The 19,031-nt window shown below is 37.2% G+C and overlaps 2 protein-coding genes across 2 annotated transcripts; one reads left to right on the top strand and one right to left on the bottom strand.

Moving 5' to 3' along the window:
• The first annotated feature begins 6,842 nt into the window (after positions 1 to 6,842).
• Positions 6,843 to 9,100, top strand: LOC103962723 (F-box/kelch-repeat protein At5g15710). The gene is given in 3 exon segments (XM_009375481.3): positions 6,843 to 6,996; positions 7,248 to 8,254; positions 8,256 to 9,100. Coding segments are annotated over 2 exon segments (1,317 nt in total). The 5' UTR covers positions 6,843 to 6,996; positions 7,248 to 7,336; the 3' UTR covers positions 8,655 to 9,100.
• Positions 9,101 to 17,206: 8,106 nt separating this feature from the next.
• On the bottom strand, positions 17,207 to 18,596 carry LOC103962768 (GDSL esterase/lipase 7-like). The gene is made up of 4 exons (XM_048579365.1): positions 18,363 to 18,596; positions 18,112 to 18,276; positions 17,630 to 17,878; positions 17,207 to 17,212 (listed from the first exon to the last, which is right to left on the bottom strand). The coding sequence occupies exons 1-4, from the start codon at positions 18,594 to 18,596 to the stop codon at positions 17,207 to 17,209; spliced, it is 654 nt and encodes a 217-aa protein (XP_048435322.1).
• Positions 18,597 to 19,031: the final 435 nt, after the last annotated feature.

Raw genomic sequence — 19,031 nt, 5'->3', positions numbered from 1 at the left:
GTGCCCACACATCGAACGAAGCATTCTTATCTCCGCTACACCCATTTTATGTACATGTTGATGCTTCACTGCCCAACATTCTGTGCCATACAGCATCACCGGCCTTATTGCCGTCCTATAAAATTTTCCCTTGAGCTTCAATGGCATACGGCAGTTACATAACATGCCGGATGCACTCTTCCACTTCATCCATCTAGCTTGTATTCTATGGTTGAGATCACCATCTAATTCTTTGTTCTTTTGTAAGATAGATCTTAGGCAGCGAAAGCGGTCGCTCTTTGGTACTTCTTGATCTCTGATCCTCACCTTTGGCCTCCATTTGCACTAAACTTGCACTCCATATATTCTGTCTTTGATCGGCTTAGGCGAAGACCTTTAGATTCTAACACTTCTCTCCAAAGGTTAAGCTTCGCATTTACCCTTTCCTGAGTTTCATCTATCAACACTATATCATCTGCGAAAAGCATATACCAAGGAATATCATCTTGAATATGTCTCGTTAACTCATCCATTACCAATGCAAAAAGGTAAGGAATTAAGGATGAGCCTTGATGTAACCTTACAGTTATGGGAAAGCTTTCGGTTTATCCTTCATGAGTTCTTACAACAGTCTTTGCTCCATCATACATATCCTTTATAGCTTGGATATATGCTACTCGTACTCTTTTCTTCTCTAAAATCCTCCAAAGAATGTCTCTTGGGACTATATCATATGCTTTTTCCAAATCTACAAAGACCATGTGTAAATCATTTTTCCTATCTCTACATCTTTCCATCAATCTTCGTAAGAGATAGATTGTCTCCATGGTTGAGCGCCCTAGCATGAACCCGAATTGGTTGTCTGAAACATGTGTCTCTTGCCTCAATCTATGCTCAATAACTCTCTCTTAGAGCTTTATTGTATGACTCATTAGCTTAATACCCCTATAGTTTATGCAATTTTGTACATCGCCCTTATTCTTGTAGATAGGCACCAAAGTGCTCCTTCACCACTCATTTGACATCTTCTTCGTTTTCAAAATCATATTGAAAAGGTTTGTGAGCCATGTTATACCCGTCTCTCCCAAGACTTTCCACACTTTGATGGTTATATCATCTGGGCCCACTGCTTTTCTATGCTTTATCTTTTTCAAAGCTACAACCACTTTTTCCTTTATGATTCAGCGATAAAATGAGTAGTTTCTACACTCTTCTGAGTTACTCAACTCCCCCAAAGAAGTACTCATTTCATGTCCTTCATTGAAAAGATTATGAAAATAACATCTCCATCTGTCTTTAACCGTGTTCTCTGTAGCAAGAACATTTCCATCCTCATCCTTGATGCACCTCACTTGGTTTAGGTCCCTTGTCTTCTTTTCCCTTACTCTAGCTAGTTTATAGATATCCAACTCTCCTTCTTTGGTATCTAGTCGCTTATACATATTGTCATAAGCCGTTAGCTTCGCTTCTCTCACAGCTTTCTTCGCCTCTTGCTTCGCTATTCTATACATTCACCATTTTCATCGGTCCTATCCTTGTATAAGGCTTTACAACATTCCTTCTTAACCTTCACCTTTGTTTGTACCTCCTCATTCCACCACCAAGATTCTTTTTGGTATGGAGAAAAGCCCTTAGACTCTCCTAATACCTCTTTTGCTACTTTTTGGATACAACTAGCCATGGAATCCCACCTTTGGCTAGCTTCCCCCTCTCTATCCCACATGCATTGGGTGATTACTTTCTCTTTGAAAATGGCTTGTTTTTCTCCTTTTAGATTCCACCATCTAGTCATTAGGCACTTCCAAGTCTTGTTCTTTTTTCTCTCTCTTTTGATATGTACACCCATCACCAACAAGCGATGTTGATTAACCAAGCTCTCTCCTGGTATAACTTTGCAATCCTTACAAGTTATACGATCCCCTTTACTTATTAGAAGAAAATTTATTTGTGTTTTTGACGACCCACTCTTGTAGGTAATCACATGTTCTTCTCTCTTCTCAAAGAAGGTATTGGCTAAGAAGAGATCATATGCCATTGCAAAATCCAAAATGGCTTCCCCATCCTCGTTTCTTTCCCCAAAACCATGGCCATCATGAAAACCTCCATAGCTGCCTGTTTCCTTGCCTACGTGTCCATTTAAATCTCCTTCTATAAATACATTCTTCGTCTAAGCAATTCTTTGCACTAAGTCTCCAAGATCTTCCCAAAATTTCTCCTTCAAACTCGTATTCAACCCTGCTTGAGGTGCGTACGCACTAATCACATTGATGATTTCTTGTCCTATTACAATCTTGATTGCCATAATTCTATCTCCTACCCTCTTAACATCTACAACATCTTGTGTCAAGGTCTTGTCCACGATGATGCCAACACCATTTCGTGTTCTATTTGTGCCCGAATACCAAAGTTTAAAACCTGAGTTTTCTAGATCTTTTGCCTTAAGACCAACCCACTTAGTTTCTTGTAGGCACATAATACTTATCTTTCTCCTCACCATAACTTCCATTACTTCTATAGATTTTCCCGTTAAGGTTCCTATATTCCACGTTCCTAAACGCATTCTACTCTCTTGAACTCTACCCTTCTGTCCTAGCTTCTTCACCCTCCGCCATCTAATAGGATCAAAGTACTTCTTTTGTGTGTCCTATGTAAAGTTGATAGGAGCATATGCTCTCAAACAACTTTGAGTGGAGTCATTCAAAAAGAAGTTTCTATGACCCCCTTGCTCATTTAACACTGCATCCGAGTGTCGATGGAGATATAGCGACCCTTGCTCACTTATCATTGTGCTCGGGCCACACAGCGCACCACTTACGGGTGACACCCTAGCTTTAGCACAATTTTGTTCTGGATTCATTTTCATAAGGATTCGACGTAACCTAAGAGTGCCGACTGTCGACTACCTGACGCTCTCCCCCTCCTCCTTTAACTTTATTAAAAAATATTAGTAATTGGTAGTCGTTTACGTATGACTCGTGTTTAAGAATAACTAACCCTAACTTCTCTAGAGCTTTGTTATTAGAGCCCAAATCTTCTAGATTTATGAAGTTTGAAATAGATCGTTATTCTCTTTACTTTATATAACCTATTGCTCAAATTCTTATTTGTTTGTTCAAACTATCTTATTGCCAGCAAAACAAACAAATCAAATAAAATTTATTCATGCATCCTTGTACGAATTGGAGATTAAAATGTCACTAGATCAATTGGAGAATAAGTGTCACTCGATCAATCTGTCACTTACAAATTTCATTGAAATAATTGATGTTAAGAGAGGAGAGATCGAATATAGAATTTACGAGGATAAGCATTAACCTACAATACAAACTCTTAACATATTTGAACGCAAAACCTAGGTCAAATTGATTGAATGATATGTATCATAGTCATGCTTATTTTGATAGTCGAAAAGCAGTTAGTATGTCAATTTTTTGTTTCATTTATATATAGCAATAGCTATTATTGAAATATATCTCAAATTCTGTTACAATCATTGGTAAAAGTGATGTATGGAAAGTTTGAGTTGTGAATCAACAAGTTGGTTTGCTAACGGTTCATGAATGTGAGTCAAAACCAAATAAACTCACGGGCAGCCTTCAGTTTGAGGATCATGATTCGTGAGTCACAAGTTATTGCGACCCTAATTTATATTTCAGGTTGTTATAGCTTTCATGGGCCAGCCTTCATACCTAACATGTACACCATTTGTCAATAATAATGGAACAGATACAAAGTATGGAGATTAAGCCTTCCCCACTATCTTCTAAAGCCAAAAACTACGGGATATTTTGAAGTGTGTCCAGAACACAGGATGAAACACTACATGCCATTGTACAATTAGAATAACATTTAAAATAAAAGGTTTCCACTAATAGTATAATTGTGGTGTACCTCTCTGTGTTCCAGACTCATTGAAAATATTTTCATAATTACCACCGTCATCTCTATCCTCCCATTCAAGTGCCTATAGCCCATATTTGAATCATTTTTCGGCAGTACGCTTACTTAATTTCAGGTCGACCATACACGTTGAGTATTTATTTGGGTACTGAGTTTTATGTCTTAATTATAAGCAGTGAAATTCTCAACCACAAGTTGCTTGAACGAGTTGGAGTCCCCCATTTTTTTCATTTTTAATATATATTTGAGATCTACTTGTCAAAATAAGAGATGCAGTTAAAGTCGCAATGCATTTGAACTTTGCAGACCACCAGAAAAAGGAGCAAAGCAAAAACGAAAAGATTGCATGCATATTCTGTGTTCTGCTTTTCTCAAACGTCACAAAACTATATGTTGTGTTTCATATTCTTCCTTCGTCTGTAGAGCTTGTACATTTACATTCAGGAAAAACTAAATCCACGTTTTTGCACCGTTTGTTCTTCCTGTATAGCAGATGCAATTCGGGTGGCTGCATGCTTGAATTCCCTACAATATCTGCAATATGGATGTAACACGATCGCTATCTCGGCCTGTGTGGATTGTACATACAGGATAATAATGGGACTTTGTATATTTCAGTAAGATAGTCTCTTCGACCCACTCATGATCATGACTTTCGTAGTCCTTCAGAATCCGTAACAACAATTCGATTTTCTTTTTAACGCGCTTGTGACCAAGACGACCAAACATCCTTCCACCACAGCTATGCCTTTATGGATTAAGTGAGAGTCAAAACATCGATCAGGGAGTGGGATCGCCCTAAATTTCTCGTTCCCAAAGTCGAAAACCACTAAAATATTTTCCTTATTGTATATCCAATGTATGCCTCCGGTCGAAAGGAAGGTGAGCAAGATTAATTTTAACTGCCTCCGTGACCCAATAACATTTTCAGCATGAAAACTTTCAGCCTGCCACTATTGGAACAATCTACTACCTACTAGTCGGAGAACCTTACTCTTTCGTAAAAGGACTGAATCCACAATGACATGATCCCAGCGAGAAATTTGTGGTCGATTTCTGCATCAAAAAGCACTGCAAACTCTCTCATGCTAGGGTTAAATACAAAAACATGTTCATCACTTAATGCACAGACCAAACCGTTGATACTCTACGATTGTACCGCAAATTCGGAGTAAGATATGTACGGAGAGTACGTAAGTAGGGCAACAGGTGTTGGATGTCGTTTCTGATTTATTCCTGAGCAGAAGAAGAGCCAGTGGTTACTTCTTTGTAATGTGAAGAGGAGTTTTGACAGTATCTTTCTTGTAGTTGTGGCAATGGAAGTTCATGTGAGCAGTGACAAAGGAAGGGCTACGGATAAGAGAGGACCAAAGCTTGCATACGCACCTAAATCGCATTAGCGACTTTGCCGGCAGCCTTGGGAGAAATTGATGGAATACCATGTCCCTTGGGAGCTCTTGCTGATCAACTTTTATGTATATATTGCAAGTCAACTTGTACCTACTTAATTAAATAATTATAAATAACTGAGTCAGAAAAAAGGCTTGGAAACAAATAGAAGAAGATTAACAAAGTGAGAGAAAGTCTGTTTTGCTAGGGTTTGCGGGCCTGGTATATCGATATTTATAGAGAGTGGGGAAGCTTGGATCACATATAACAAGATTCTTGGTGACAAGTAAATACAATCTGGCCGGCGATCACACATATCTGTGCAAAAGGAGGAAGACTTACATAAAACGGGTTTACCATCACATGGTGTCTTGTATTTAATAATACATTGTCAAGTGAAAGTTTTTCTTCACATGACAATGTATTGTTAAATTGAGACGTCAAGTGACAGTGAATCTGTTACATGTAAGTTGCTCTCGTGCAAAAGGGTATATTGAGATATTTTGAAATTATCACAATCAACTAGAGAATGTAAATGACGGATCAATTGACAAACTACTCACAATCTACAACTATCATGCAAGATTTATCTTGAGTTGGAGAAAACGCCTTGAGACGTTAGAGTTTCGTCAATATTAGAGCAAATACTCTTTTCCCAGCTACCCTTGCACCACACCCCAAGTAAATCAGGCATCCTACAGTAGTGTCCAAAAAGGCACTCGTTTATCCTCTACAACAAATCCGTTTGAGGGAACTTGATGAATTATTGCTGAAGATGAAGTTGGATTGTTTTCTATTATTCTCAAAGGTCATAAAACTATTGGTAACAATAAAGAGTTGGACTGAAGAAAATGCAGCATTTTTTTCATAAGATTATATGGAAGACTTGCAGTAAAGTTTTCCTCTTTGCATTTGATTTTTCATAAAATGGGATCCTATATTAGCATTCAAAAAAACTTTTGCAGGATACAAATGACTAGTCAACCGATTTGCTCCTCACTAGCTGATAGCTACTCACAATTTACAACTATTCTGCAAAATTTATCCCAAGTTGTAGGAATTCTTGAGATCTTACAACATGCCCCATGTTAATTTATATACAAAAACTATAGTTTTACAATATCGCCAATGTCCTCTCAGCTACTTCATATTAGAAGACACACACTGCTTACTTACGGTGTACATGTAGTGAACAACAATGAATCCGTTTGGTGCATTTTGTAGACTAAATCTTCAACAACCACCAGAAACATGAGTGGAGCCCATGGTAACAAAAGTACCGCAATTTAGTGGACCCCAATAATCTAATAGCCCAAGACCAAAGGGGTAAATTTATTTTTTAGGGCAAAGTTTTACTACTTATCTGCTATGTACACAATCACACCCACCCACCAATCATTGCCGTCCATTTTGTCTGATAGGTACCGGCCAAACAATGTTATCAACTAAAGCAGAATAATAAACAACTTCTTTTCTAACGTGGCACCCTCTAATGGCAATAGGCATCAACATCATGCGGAAATATTTATATGGATTCTTCTTTGTCCATTTTGTCAAATAGTGACAAAGTAAATCAAACACAAATGTAAAAAGAAATAGCCTTGAAATTAGGACACCCAGGGCCTTTCCCCTAACTCATCTGTGCTCCTTCAAGAAGCTGTTTCCTTCACCAAGCAGAAGCTATGGAAGATTTCTGAATCCTGGAGGACACCCATCTCAAATCACAAGGTGAAAAGCTTGAATTTTGTGCTGGTAGTTGATCTTTGCTCAAAAACTTTCCATCTTTCGCTTGACTCATCTTACAATCTGCAAGATTATGAATTTTGGATCTGAGTAAAGATTAGGGCTTTTTTGTTTAATCTCAATTATAATGCTGGTCTAATGCTTTGATTGTTAAAGGCCATACTTTTTGAATTCTGGGTTTTGTTATTTGGTGATGACAGTTAATTGACATTGAAATTTTTGGTCTTTTGGGGTAGGAAGCATGGGTTAAGATTTAGGAGTTAGGAATTGGGTGCTAGGCTTGAAACGCCGGAGTAAAATTTTGGTTAGTTGGGGTTTTATCACCATGGATGGTTCTGAGGAATCTTCTGAATCTAGGTCTGCTGTAACGAGTTCGAAATCTATGGGAAATGGGGTTTCAAGTGAAGATGATAGGTGCCCAAAGCAAGTGTCGCCGCTTAGAGGTGGTGGGTCGAGGAACACGAGTCCGTTGGGTTGTGTAAGATCAAGGAATACAAGCCCTTCGAGGCAAAAGGTGGTTAAGACAAAGCCGCGAGGACTAGATGAAGAAACGGCTTCTACATTTGGGAAACCAGTTCATCCTGATGTTCAAATGGAGGATAATATATGGGCAATGTTGCCCGAGGATTTGTTGAATGAGATATTAGCTAGAATTCCGCCGTTTATGATATTTAGGCTCCGCTGTGTATGTAAACGGTGGAATACAATTCTACAAGATAGAAGCTTTCTTAAGTTTCACTCACAAGTACCGTCTCATGGGCCTTGTCTTCTCACATTTTGGAAGAACTCTCAGACCCCACAATGCTCAGTCTTCAGCTTGCCATTAAAAACATGGTATAGGATTCCGTTCGCATTTTTGCCACAGTGGGCATTCTGGTTGGTTGGTTCTTCTGCTGGTTTAGTTTGCTTTTCCGGGCTCGATGGCTTAAATTTTAGAGCCTTGGTTTGTAACCCTCTTACACAAACTTGGAGGACATTGCCCAGTATGCATTATAATCAGCAAAGGCAGCTGATAATGGTTGTTGATAGGAAGGACCGGTCGTTTAAAGTTATAGCTACTAGTGATATTTATGGTGACAAATCACTGCCCACTGAAGTATATGATTCGAAGCTCAATACGTGGTCAATTCACCAGATAATGCCTGCAGTTAATCTTTGCTCCTCAAAGATGGCATATTGTGACTCCAGATTATATTTGGAAACCCTTTCTCCACTTGGCCTGATGATGTATCGACTGGACACAGGGGTACTGGGAACACATTCCAGCTAAGTTCCCGCGGTCTCTATTGGATGGTTATTTGGTCGCTGGCACCCAGAAGCGCCTGTTTCTAGTTGGAAGGATTGGTCTTTATAGTACTCTTCAGAGTATGAGAATTTGGGAACTGGATCATGCTAAATTTGTGTGGGTAGAGATTAGCAGGATGCCTCCGAAGTATTTCCGATCTCTGTTAAGGTTATCAGCCGAGAGGTTCGAGTGCTCTGGACAGGATAACTTGATCTGCTTCACATCTTGGAACCAAGGGAAGGGTCTTCTTTACGATGTTGATAAGAAGGTGTGGTCATGGATCGCAGGCTGCGCTCTGCAGTCATACAACAGCCAGGTTTGTTTCTATGAGCCAAGATTTGATGCTTCCGTATACTAAGCAGAAAATTTTGCTCTCCAGGTTTCGCAATTACTAGTCAGAGAATTATTAGCGGATACCATCTCCAGTTGGCGTTGTTCTCTTGATCCATTCTTATGCTACTTAAAAAAAATGATGCTCGATGGATTCAAGGTATTTGACACTGGACTTGTTGGCTAATCTTTCGAGTTGAACAGCCTCATGGATTGGCAATGTGAGTGCATCCCAGAAAAACCAGTTTTGTAAATGAGATATTATCTGCTGCTCTTGCGATATTACCCTAATACAAGGGCTTTGTGATGTCTATTGTCTAGTGATTGAGCAAGGCTTTAGTTTTGAGACAAAGGCTGGGCTTGGTAGAGAAAGAACATGGTCGATCGGGGTAAAAACTGTAAGAAGGCAACTTTTCCAATTCTTGTAAACATTTGGAACCATTAACAAACCAACCTGTATATTTTGAAGTGTTACCGTGCCTTGCTCAGTTGCTCGTTTCAGTTAAATTCCTTATCTGTCTTTTGGTTGGTGATATAGGTCTGTATTCTCTAAGCAGTTCCATTTCCCAGGCAAAAATGATGATATTTTTCTTCATTTCACAATTTTGGAGTTGTGACCTGTATCTTTTGGTTATGTAATGAATGCAAGTGGTAGTAGAAGCCGACCTAGTAAAATTGATCTCTGGCTTTCAAATGGGTAAAGCCCATTGGGTTTTGGTTCCTCCCCCATTAACATGGACCTCTCCATCTCTCACCTCTTCATTATCGGCCTTTGCTTCTAGAAACAAGTAGCAAATGATAAAAGTTAAGATTGCAATCTAAGGGAGTCTTTGATCTTGTATTAATAAAAAAAGGAATTTTTGTTCTTGGGTTCTCAAATGGATCCCTTCACAAGTTTGCATATTGTAAATTGATCATGTTTCTTGTCGATAGTATCCCACACCGAAGATAGGCTTGCATAAACTTCAACATGCATTGTCAAGTGTTTTGAGTAACATCGTATTAAAGCTTGTACCAACAAGTTAGGTCAAATGCTCTCCCTTGTCACACAACAAAATTTGAATACTTATTTAAAGTGCTTAAAATACTTTGATAGTATCTCATATCAGAGATGAAAGTTTTGCATAAAGTGCTTAAAAGTTTATGTGCCTCCAATGGATTTCAGATTGAATGCTCACATTCTAACATTTTTAATCACATCATCATGACATTGAGTGCTCACAATTTAACATGTATCTTTCTCAAACAAAAAAATAATAAATAATAAATAATAAAAAAAAAAGAAAAAAGAAAAAAAAAAGCATGTATAATCACATTATTGTGAAAGTTACATCAAGTTCTACCTTGTGCGTGTGTGTGTATATATGGATTTCAATGATCCAACCATCTATATTTTAGATCTTCTCTCAAAGATGAAATTCACCAAAAATCATTCAAATTCGAAACCATATGATCGTCGAATCAAATGATAGTTATTTTAGTTTTTTTTTTTTTAATCAAAACTGTATTCATTAATTTTTTTCTTCTTCACTATAAATGAATACCTTAATAGTTTTGGATTTGTCTAACATTTTGCAAAGATAATCTATTAATGATGAATTGAAATATAAACAGTTCAGATCATTGAAAAAAGTTACAATGTGAACCCCATAAAATATGTGTCAAAAAATAGGTCCTCCAATCCTAGCTAGCCCACATATATAGATATATGCACACCAGCATGCATGTGCTGTGTCCTTTTTTAGACCAATTAATCAGCTTCTGATTTTAGTGTTGACAATCCCATGCTTTGATGGTAACTGTGGTAAGACATATACAACTTCCTAAATCTCAAAAGCTTAACCTGGTACAGAAATTAAGACTTGTGCATGAGATGAGATTCATGTCTCTGATCCAATTTTGTATTGATTTATGTCTATAACTTTAAGTGGTAGCTCGGAACCAGCATAAAGGTTCATTCTGGTTTGTGCTCCTCAGCAATTTTCTGTGGTATAGACTGCCACTATCCGGATAACTCTATCAAAATATCTTCCTAAACAACTCTGGAGACGGACAATATTGGTAACAGGAGCCGACTTTCTCCATGCCAATGTGTCCATTTCCATTAGTTAGCTGCAGAATTTTTTTCCCTGTAAACTTCTGGGATGCTCCGAGTACGTTTTATTAGTTATCAGTGCAGAATGCATTCAAAGCATGCCAAGAAACTTGCATGATATTTTCTGAGCAAGATGTTTGTTTTTGTTAAAAGTCTTTGTTACACGATAAATTTTATAGATAATATTGATAATGTGCCGATAACATGTCAAAATGTTATACTATTGGAATGTTATCTACCAATGTTATTGACATTTTATCAATATGATCATTTAATTAATTAAAAAGGATGTAAGTTCTAAATATGGTACCATTTGAGATTTTGATTTTCAAGTAAGCCAATACTTTCTACGAGAGTTATAGTTTGAGAAGCTGGTGCTAATAAAGCAATATTTGTTGTATGGGGATGCCGGCCAATATGTCTCGAACCAACTTACTTGGAAAGCACACAGTATGCAATGCACTGTTGTCAAGATGAAAGCACTATCGTAGAGTTGGAGGTCACGCCCTCGTGTTCTAAAATTGCAACACACCACATATAGGAAGTAGAAACCCTAATTTGTTTAAGGGGAAGTGTTTTGAGCAATTCTATGCGAAATCACTTGTCAATGTTTCTGCAGGCTCTTCGGGAACTATGCCAGCTTGCCTTCCACCACCTCCTTCCTCTTAACTCTTAACACTATTTGTTTTTTCATTCTTATTTATTTCTGTTGTGTGATTTACATCTAATTTCGTCAATTTCAAAATATAATTTTAAGCAAATGATGAGGAAGAAGTGATTCAGTTGATCTGATCACGCTGAAGCATGTGATGTGTTGTGAACAAAATGAATATTATCCGCTGTAGAAAGACAAAGAAATTAACTTTTGGCAGAAGTCTTGATAGCTTTGTTTAAAAATCTCATGCTTCTACTTGTTTGTAATTTATGTTGAAAGGTGAGGACCGAATCTCTGACTGAGCTGATCCCTGCAGCTACGATATATTGACCCGATTATAATTATCTAATCATATTTTTACTGTTGGTTGGTTTAGTAATTAATTAAATGAAAAATAACAGCTGGTATCTGATGACTATTTAATTAACTTGATCCTTTTTTTTACTTTTCAACTTGGTTTTATATAATGAAGCTTACAAAAGTAAGATTTCCATGAAGATCACACTAATACCAACATGCTTACCTTGCAAAATGCCAAATAAAGCTAGTAGAGTAATGTTATTCATACCATATTTTTGCACCATATTTTTATAATACCTTAGGTGACATCTGATGTGGACATCCACATCATTATTTAATTAACTAGTTTTTCTTAATTACTAGTTTATTAAATAATGAACTAAATTTAAAAATCTGATTAATTCAAATGATGTGGTTGTCCACGTCAAATGTCACCTAAGGTGGTATGAATATGTGGTACAAAACATGGTATAAATAGCATTACTCAAGCTAGTATAATTTTAATTAGTTTACATTTAATTTTTCTAGTGCTGAATATAATGTCTGATATTTTGACCTTCATCAAATAAGCTATTGCAATTTACAATTTAACTTGGATGAGTACTGTCTTTAGGTTTTTCTCTACCCTGATCATATCAGCATATACTACAAGGGGTTGCTAGTGACTCATTTTTTAAGCCTACCTAAATTTAATTACTTCGTTGCATGCATGGCGGTATAAACATGAACTAAAAAAGATAAAAACCCTATTACATATTAATTTCATTTTATATGAACCATCGTATGTTTTATGGCCTGTTAACCACTACCGATTATGTATAATATTAACTTGTGAAACCACATTTAAAGTTTTGGAAATTGAAAACGTTGTTTTCCTTTCACTGTTTTCTCGAATATTTTTTTTGGTTGCACATGAGGGTTTCGAATGCTTTATAGATTAGATTAATTAGTTTCGAGTTCTTCCAAGTCATGTCTGTACCCTTGAGAATTATATTTTATGGAGGTGAAGTACATGCCTAAACCCTAGCTTGTACTTGGGTTTGAACTTTCTCTATAAAACCCACATCAGTCTCTCCAAGTTTCCTCTCTTCTTGTTGTCAATCTAAGATCACTACACTTTTGCTAGAAAGTTAAGGCTAAGAAGAAACTATAAACACAATGATGCTACAGCTTACAAGCTTGGTAGTAGGGCTTCTTTTTGGTATGCATGCCCTAGGCCAGTTTAGCACTGCACATGCTCATAAAGGTAGATATATACTAGATATGTATAGCTTTTTCTCTTCAATATATTCGGCTGGGGATTTCTCATAAAAAAATTTGGAGTATTTTTCTCTTCTAACACTCTTGTTTAATTTGTAGGTAAGGAAGATGTTTCAATGACTGGGAAACGTGCAGTATTGCCTGATCAAAAGGTAAAGCATACTTTGAACTTGAACTCTCCTCAGAGAGCTTCTTGCACTCCTTCAATAGCATCACTATAATACATGGTGTTATTTGAACTGTGTTTCAGAAGTGCAAGAAGCTTTCTGGGGAATATGACTTAAACTTATGATTTATAAGCTACTCCACATAAAATATGCAGGAACCAAATGTTGATGGAATTTCAATAGCTGGGTCAAGGATGATAGGGCTTGGAGGAAGGAAAATGGTGGCACAGAGAGTGTTAAGGAAATTAGAGCCAGTAAGACCAGATGGGCAGCAGAATGAAGAGGCTAGTACCACTTCCAAGAATCCAGGTGCAAACCGTAGTACTTCTGATGGAAATTGTAACTTTGAAGGAAGGGAAGATCTAAATGTAAAATGTAAACTTGGAGATCGTGATAAAAGTAATACTAGTACTGCTAGTTCTAAGCAGTACTCCAAAGTCTCTCATCATGATTTTGTAGCTTTTGGTGCTGATTATCACGGGCCTGCACGCCATCCTCCCAAACACAATTGAGAAAATTATTTCGATAGTTCTGAGATCATCTGTCTTCCCGGCTCGTGTTGTCAGATGCTCTAGTGAAAACATATGTGTGATAGTTATGTCACGTAGTAGCTATATTTAGCTAGCTAGCTAGTGTGATTGTATATATGTATTAGTATTCAAAGAAGATATATATGTGTTGGAGGGGATTTTCTTTGCTTAATTTGATGCTTAAGCCTCCTTGCAATGCATGTGAGTAATGGATGGAAAATTATGAGATTACCATATTGTTTTGTAATGGTTGTGGAACCAATTTTGAGATGAGGTGGCAAATAATACATGATTTATGTTGCATACTTGTTCTCTAATTGCAGGTAAGGATAATCCTAAAGCTTCAAGCAATTTCCGTGGAAAACGTCAAAACAAATTAAACCAACAGGTCTCTCTCTCTCTCTCTCTCTCTCTCTCTCTCTCTCTCACAACCTTTCATAATTACTTTCAAATTTTGGCTTTTTTAATTTTTAACATTGGAGGGTTTCAAACCCTGTAACTAGCCTATTCCAATAGCTTAACTTTTGACTTTAATTTGATTCTAACTTGGTTATATGTTTACACATGAACCAGGATGATATGAAGATACTGAAGCTAACAACATTGAAAAGTACTTCTGCCGGTAGTTTGAAAATTCCCAGAGATCTTAAACCAAATCACTCCCAAGATTTCAAGACAAAGCACCCAACAACCGAATCTCAAATGACTAAAAATTATGATGAAAAAGACGATCATAAGTTGACAGATAATGAAGCAAGAAGCCTTCTTAAGGCGACAAGAGAGATAGTAAACATGATGCGTAAAGATTACCACCATCAAATGGGCCGCCGCAAGCCGCCAGTACACAATCTTCAGCCACGGCCTTGAGATTGAGTAGTACTCAGTCTTTTTCAAACTTACGGGTTTAGCTAGCTAGGCTCACAATTTTGCCCACCTAGGAATATTTTTTTTATTTATTTATGTTTTTTTATCAAGCATAGGAAACTATAACAAATAGTGCTGTGGAATAAAGTTTGTGCCTTCAAAATACTGCTAAGTAACTCTTGTGGTATTTTCTCCCTTTATATAATTCAATTCATGGGATTCTCTTCATGAAGGGTAATGTTAAGGAGACTAAATTTGTAGGTAAAATTTTGTAAACTAAATGACATAGAAGTTAATGATTGAGTTATTAGTTAAATGTTGATAAACATACTCATTCCTATTTGTGACAAATTATTTAGTTTGCAAATTTTGCCTATAAATTTAGTCTCCCTTACATTATCCTCATGAAAAACTTGGTACAAGGTAAGCGTGCCCTAGCCTTAAAACTTACAAAGAAACTTGGTAATTGTGTGTTTGGATACTTAGTTGAGACATCTCTCAGAGTGGTCCTGAACTTAATGATCAGTATGTACTACACCACCTGTAGCCTGTATGGGTTAATGTTAGTACGTGACTCATCTAGCTTCGAGCGTGCATGGCAGGAGAGACACGCTTAAACATTAGAAACCCTATTTCATGCTTCATATTTCATATTACCTACTTTCATTAAATTATTTAATATGTATCATCATACGTTTAATAACCTGCTAGCCTCTGCAGGTTCCAACTAAATTACTCGTGAGACCGAGACTGACGGTGAAACCACATTCAAAGTTTTGAAAACCGAAAACGCTGTTTTCCTTCCAATATTTTATACATTAGATTATTTAGGTTTGCGTTCTTCCCAAGTTCCTGTCTGTGCGCATGAGAACTAATATTTTATGCTGGCGAGGTACGTACTGAAGCCCTAGCTTTGACTCGCGGGTCTCTATAATACCCACATTAGTCTCTCCAAATTAGTTTCCCTTCTTTTGTTGTTAATCAACGACTAATTAAGGAGGAAATCACAAAGATATGCAACAGCTTGCAAGCTTCGTAGTTGGGCTTCTTTTTGTTATGCATGCCCTAGGCGAGTTTACTACACATCCTCATCAAGGTAGATAGGTTAATCTTCTCCTATTAGTCCATTAATTTGATTAGGGATTTTCCGTAGATTTGTATCTGAGAGGTTCTTAAGTATACTTATGTTTTGTAGGTAAAAAAGAGATTTCAGTGACCGGAAATGGACCATCTGATCAACAGGTACTTGTTATATCATGATCCTTGTACGTAGGGCAATACTATATATTTGCACTCTTTAGAGAGCTTCTTGCACTCTTATGGTGAAGTGCGCAAAATGACATTCTCGTAATATTTGCACGCTTTAGGGTTGCAAAGCACTTCTCTTGTTTCATGTGCCATTACCAATTATTCATTTGTAAGCTAACCATGTAAGTGTATGTGCAGAAAATACTCGATCATGGAATTTCAATAGCTGGGTCAAGGATGATAGGGCTTGGAGGAAGAAAAATGGTGGCACACAAAGTGTTTAGGAAGTTAGAGCCTGCAAGTGCAGTTGGGCCAAATGGAGATACCCGTAGTTCTACTACATCAACGAATTCAGGTACAACAGTAGTTCTGATGGAAGTTGTGACTTCGTAGGAAAGGGAGATCTACATGCAAAATTTTAAGCTTGGATTGATTATGAGAAAAGTTATACTAGTACTACTACTGCTTATAATAATTGAGAAAATCATTGAGAACCCAAGTTCAATCTTAGATCAGTTTATGTACCCTCGCCGTCTTCTTGTTATCAGATGGGTGCTGTAGTAAAAATATGCGTATGACAGATATATCATGTGTAGCTAGCTAGTTTGTTTGTATCATTGTACGTATTAATTAGTATTCCAAATTAAAGATATATGCATATTGGAGGGAATTTCTTGCTTTGATGCTTAAGAAGATTGCAATATATGTGTTTATTTGGATGCAAATGAAACTTACCGTACTGCTTTGAGGGTTGATATATTGAGGAAGAAGGTGAATAATACAAGGCTCATGTTAAGATTTTTTGTTATCTGATTGCAGGTAAGGACAGTACTTTTGCTTTGGAAGAGACTACTAAGTATGATGAAACTGATGATCATAAGTTGACAGAGGAAACAAGAAGGCTTCTTAAGGCAACAAGAGAGATATTAAGCCTGATGAATAAAGATTATAAGGGAAGAGATTGGCGCTGCAAACCGCCCATAAACAATCATGAGCCACAGCATTGAGATTGCTTCAATCTCGAAACCAGTTTAATTATACAGTGATCAGGCCCCTATAGCTATCTAGTCTGTGTAGAATTGTGGCGTGTACTGCTTTAAGTGTGCCTTCATGATCATACAGCTAGCATCTCTGCTAATAATCTGCAGTTAGACTTGTTCTATGATGTAACTACATCATAATTAGTCTTTATGCAACATGTAGGTGCAATAGTTTATCCATGATTCCATAAAACCAAGAGTCTTGAGCTAGCTAGGTTGATAAATAATCTTATTAATCAATGATTCGTACAAACGGTTGAACCATTGAAGCAGCTTGTTGCTATAACTGAATATGCAGATTCAGTAAGATGATAAGCATCCCAAAAGAAGTGATTATTTGGTTCGGAACAGGGTGTAAGAAATGGAATGCACCCTGAAGTCCCATTTGCCCAAGTAGTGCAGCATGGATTGCTTCCATCCATTAGCCCTGTTCGGTCAAACATATAAATCATTAACAAAATCGAATAAATTAAATAAGGAGAGGACAACATAGTTTTTGAATTTACCATATTTAATAGGATTTGTAATTGCATCATAACCAATCCTATTAGCTCGACCAAGAGCAAAGAAAGAGCCTTGGAAAGTGGTGGTTAAATTTGCAAGCGTTGCGCGAAGCTCATCATTAAAAATTGAGGCTAGCTCTCATTTGTATGTTCCACACAGTTTCCACTGTGATTATGTGTTTTTGCAATTGACGGGATGCATCCAAGCGGACCAATTTCAAACATGACGATTTTCCTGACTCCTAAATTGTATAGCGTCTGCAACATTTTCACCATGAACGCTAATCATTATTTTACTTAGATACTGAATGACAAGAGAGAAAGAGATCAGATATTGTTACCTCCATATGGTGAGCAATTGCATCCATCAAGACTTGTACAAATTGTTGAGGAGGGTAGCGTTTGCTTGTATCGAAAACTGCAGGTTCAAGGTAGTTGTCGATGAAATCATTGCTGCCAACAGAAAACAGAAATATAGATTTGGACAAGTGCTGCAAAAGATCGGTGTTATTTTTTATTTGTCCTGGCAAGTCTGACTTCACCGTTCGTTGAAACAAATCTATCTGGTCTTTCAGATTTAAGCATTTACCCTGCAAAAGTAGAAAAAGATGAAAGAAAACTCATACTATATGTATATACATAGCAGCAATTCCTTGCCTGCCAAGCATGTTGGCTGCGATTAATTGGATTTGAATGGTTCTAAAATTAATGATCTCATTAGCAAAACATGATGAAAATATGGATGTTAATTAAAGAGCACCAGTTAACTAAACCAACTTCATCTAATAATTAATTAACTTGACTGACTCATGCCTAAGCTTACACATTGGCTTCCAGTTTCTGGTAGAATGCCACAAGAGCCAGATGCATAATTTAGGCCTTTAAGCGCTGTCGCCAATCCACGTATGCTCATGTATGGGGGAGGATATGGTAGGCCAAGAAACTCAGCTAAAAAAAGAAGAGAGAGAGAGAGAGGGAGGGAGAGAAACTACAGTACAAAGAGTTAGAGCCAATAAAAGATATGAACTGAAAATAAACCAAAAAAATTATCTATAAAATTTGCTACTGTTCTGCCATTGGTAAATATTCCAGTGGCTCCCTTGACAAATTCACCCCATAAGGCAGATAGTCTGCCTTACAAATAGTTGGCAAAAAATTATTGTTACCACCGTCAAACAGTGAATCCCCAAACACATACAGCGCTGGTGCAATTGGCAAACTATGCATCTGCAGTGAGTGAAGATGCAACAAAATAACTGTGAACAAGAATATAAGTGGCATTGATTCCATTCCCATATTCTGCAACATTTGCGATGCTTAATTTGCTGCTAGAACTCCGATATATTATAGGTGTGTATGTGCGTGTGTGTGTGTGTGTGTGTGTGTGTACACATGTATATATTGATGTGATTGGTCAGTTCACGTGGAAGACCAATTGGTGTGAGCTTTAGTGAGGCGGGAACTGCAGTTTTGGTGACATGTAACGGTAACTGATATGTGATGGTTTGCTTAACTCTCACGGAAAGTGAAGTGAATTGAAGCAAATTCGTGATCGTTGTTTTGAGTCCAAAAACTAACTGATGCTGCAAGTTAGGGTTTTGGGTCATGGACTGTGCTTGCTGAGTGTTTGATTGTCGATTCAAAAGGGGAAACTCGAAATGTGAAATGATACAATCAACCGATAAAATGAACTAAGCAATCAAAGAAATGAACCAAACGAAGAACAAAATTAAATACACAGAC

The sequence above is a fragment of a genome, unplaced genomic scaffold (assembly GCF_019419815.1).
Source record: "Pyrus x bretschneideri cultivar Hongxiangsu unplaced genomic scaffold, Pyrus_bretschneideri_v1 Contig13, whole genome shotgun sequence".
Classification (NCBI taxonomy): domain Eukaryota; kingdom Viridiplantae; phylum Streptophyta; class Magnoliopsida; order Rosales; family Rosaceae; genus Pyrus; species Pyrus x bretschneideri.
The sequence above is the reverse complement of the archived record's forward strand: the minus strand, read 5'-3'. Positions and strand labels throughout refer to the sequence as shown.

Excerpts from the sequence above, each read along its gene's own strand:
- LOC103962768 (XM_048579365.1), bottom strand. The coding sequence starts at position 18,596 with ATGTTGCAGAATATGGGAATGGAATCAATGCCACTTATATTCTTGTTC. Across the intron at positions 18,277-18,362 it reads CACTGGAATATTTACCAATG|TTTCTCTCCCTCCCTCTCTC; the intron begins GCAGAACAGTAG and ends TTTGTACTGTAG. Across the intron at positions 17,879-18,111 it reads CAGAAACTGGAAGCCAATGT|GGTAAATGCTTAAATCTGAA; the intron begins GTAAGCTTAGGC and ends CTACTTTTGCAG.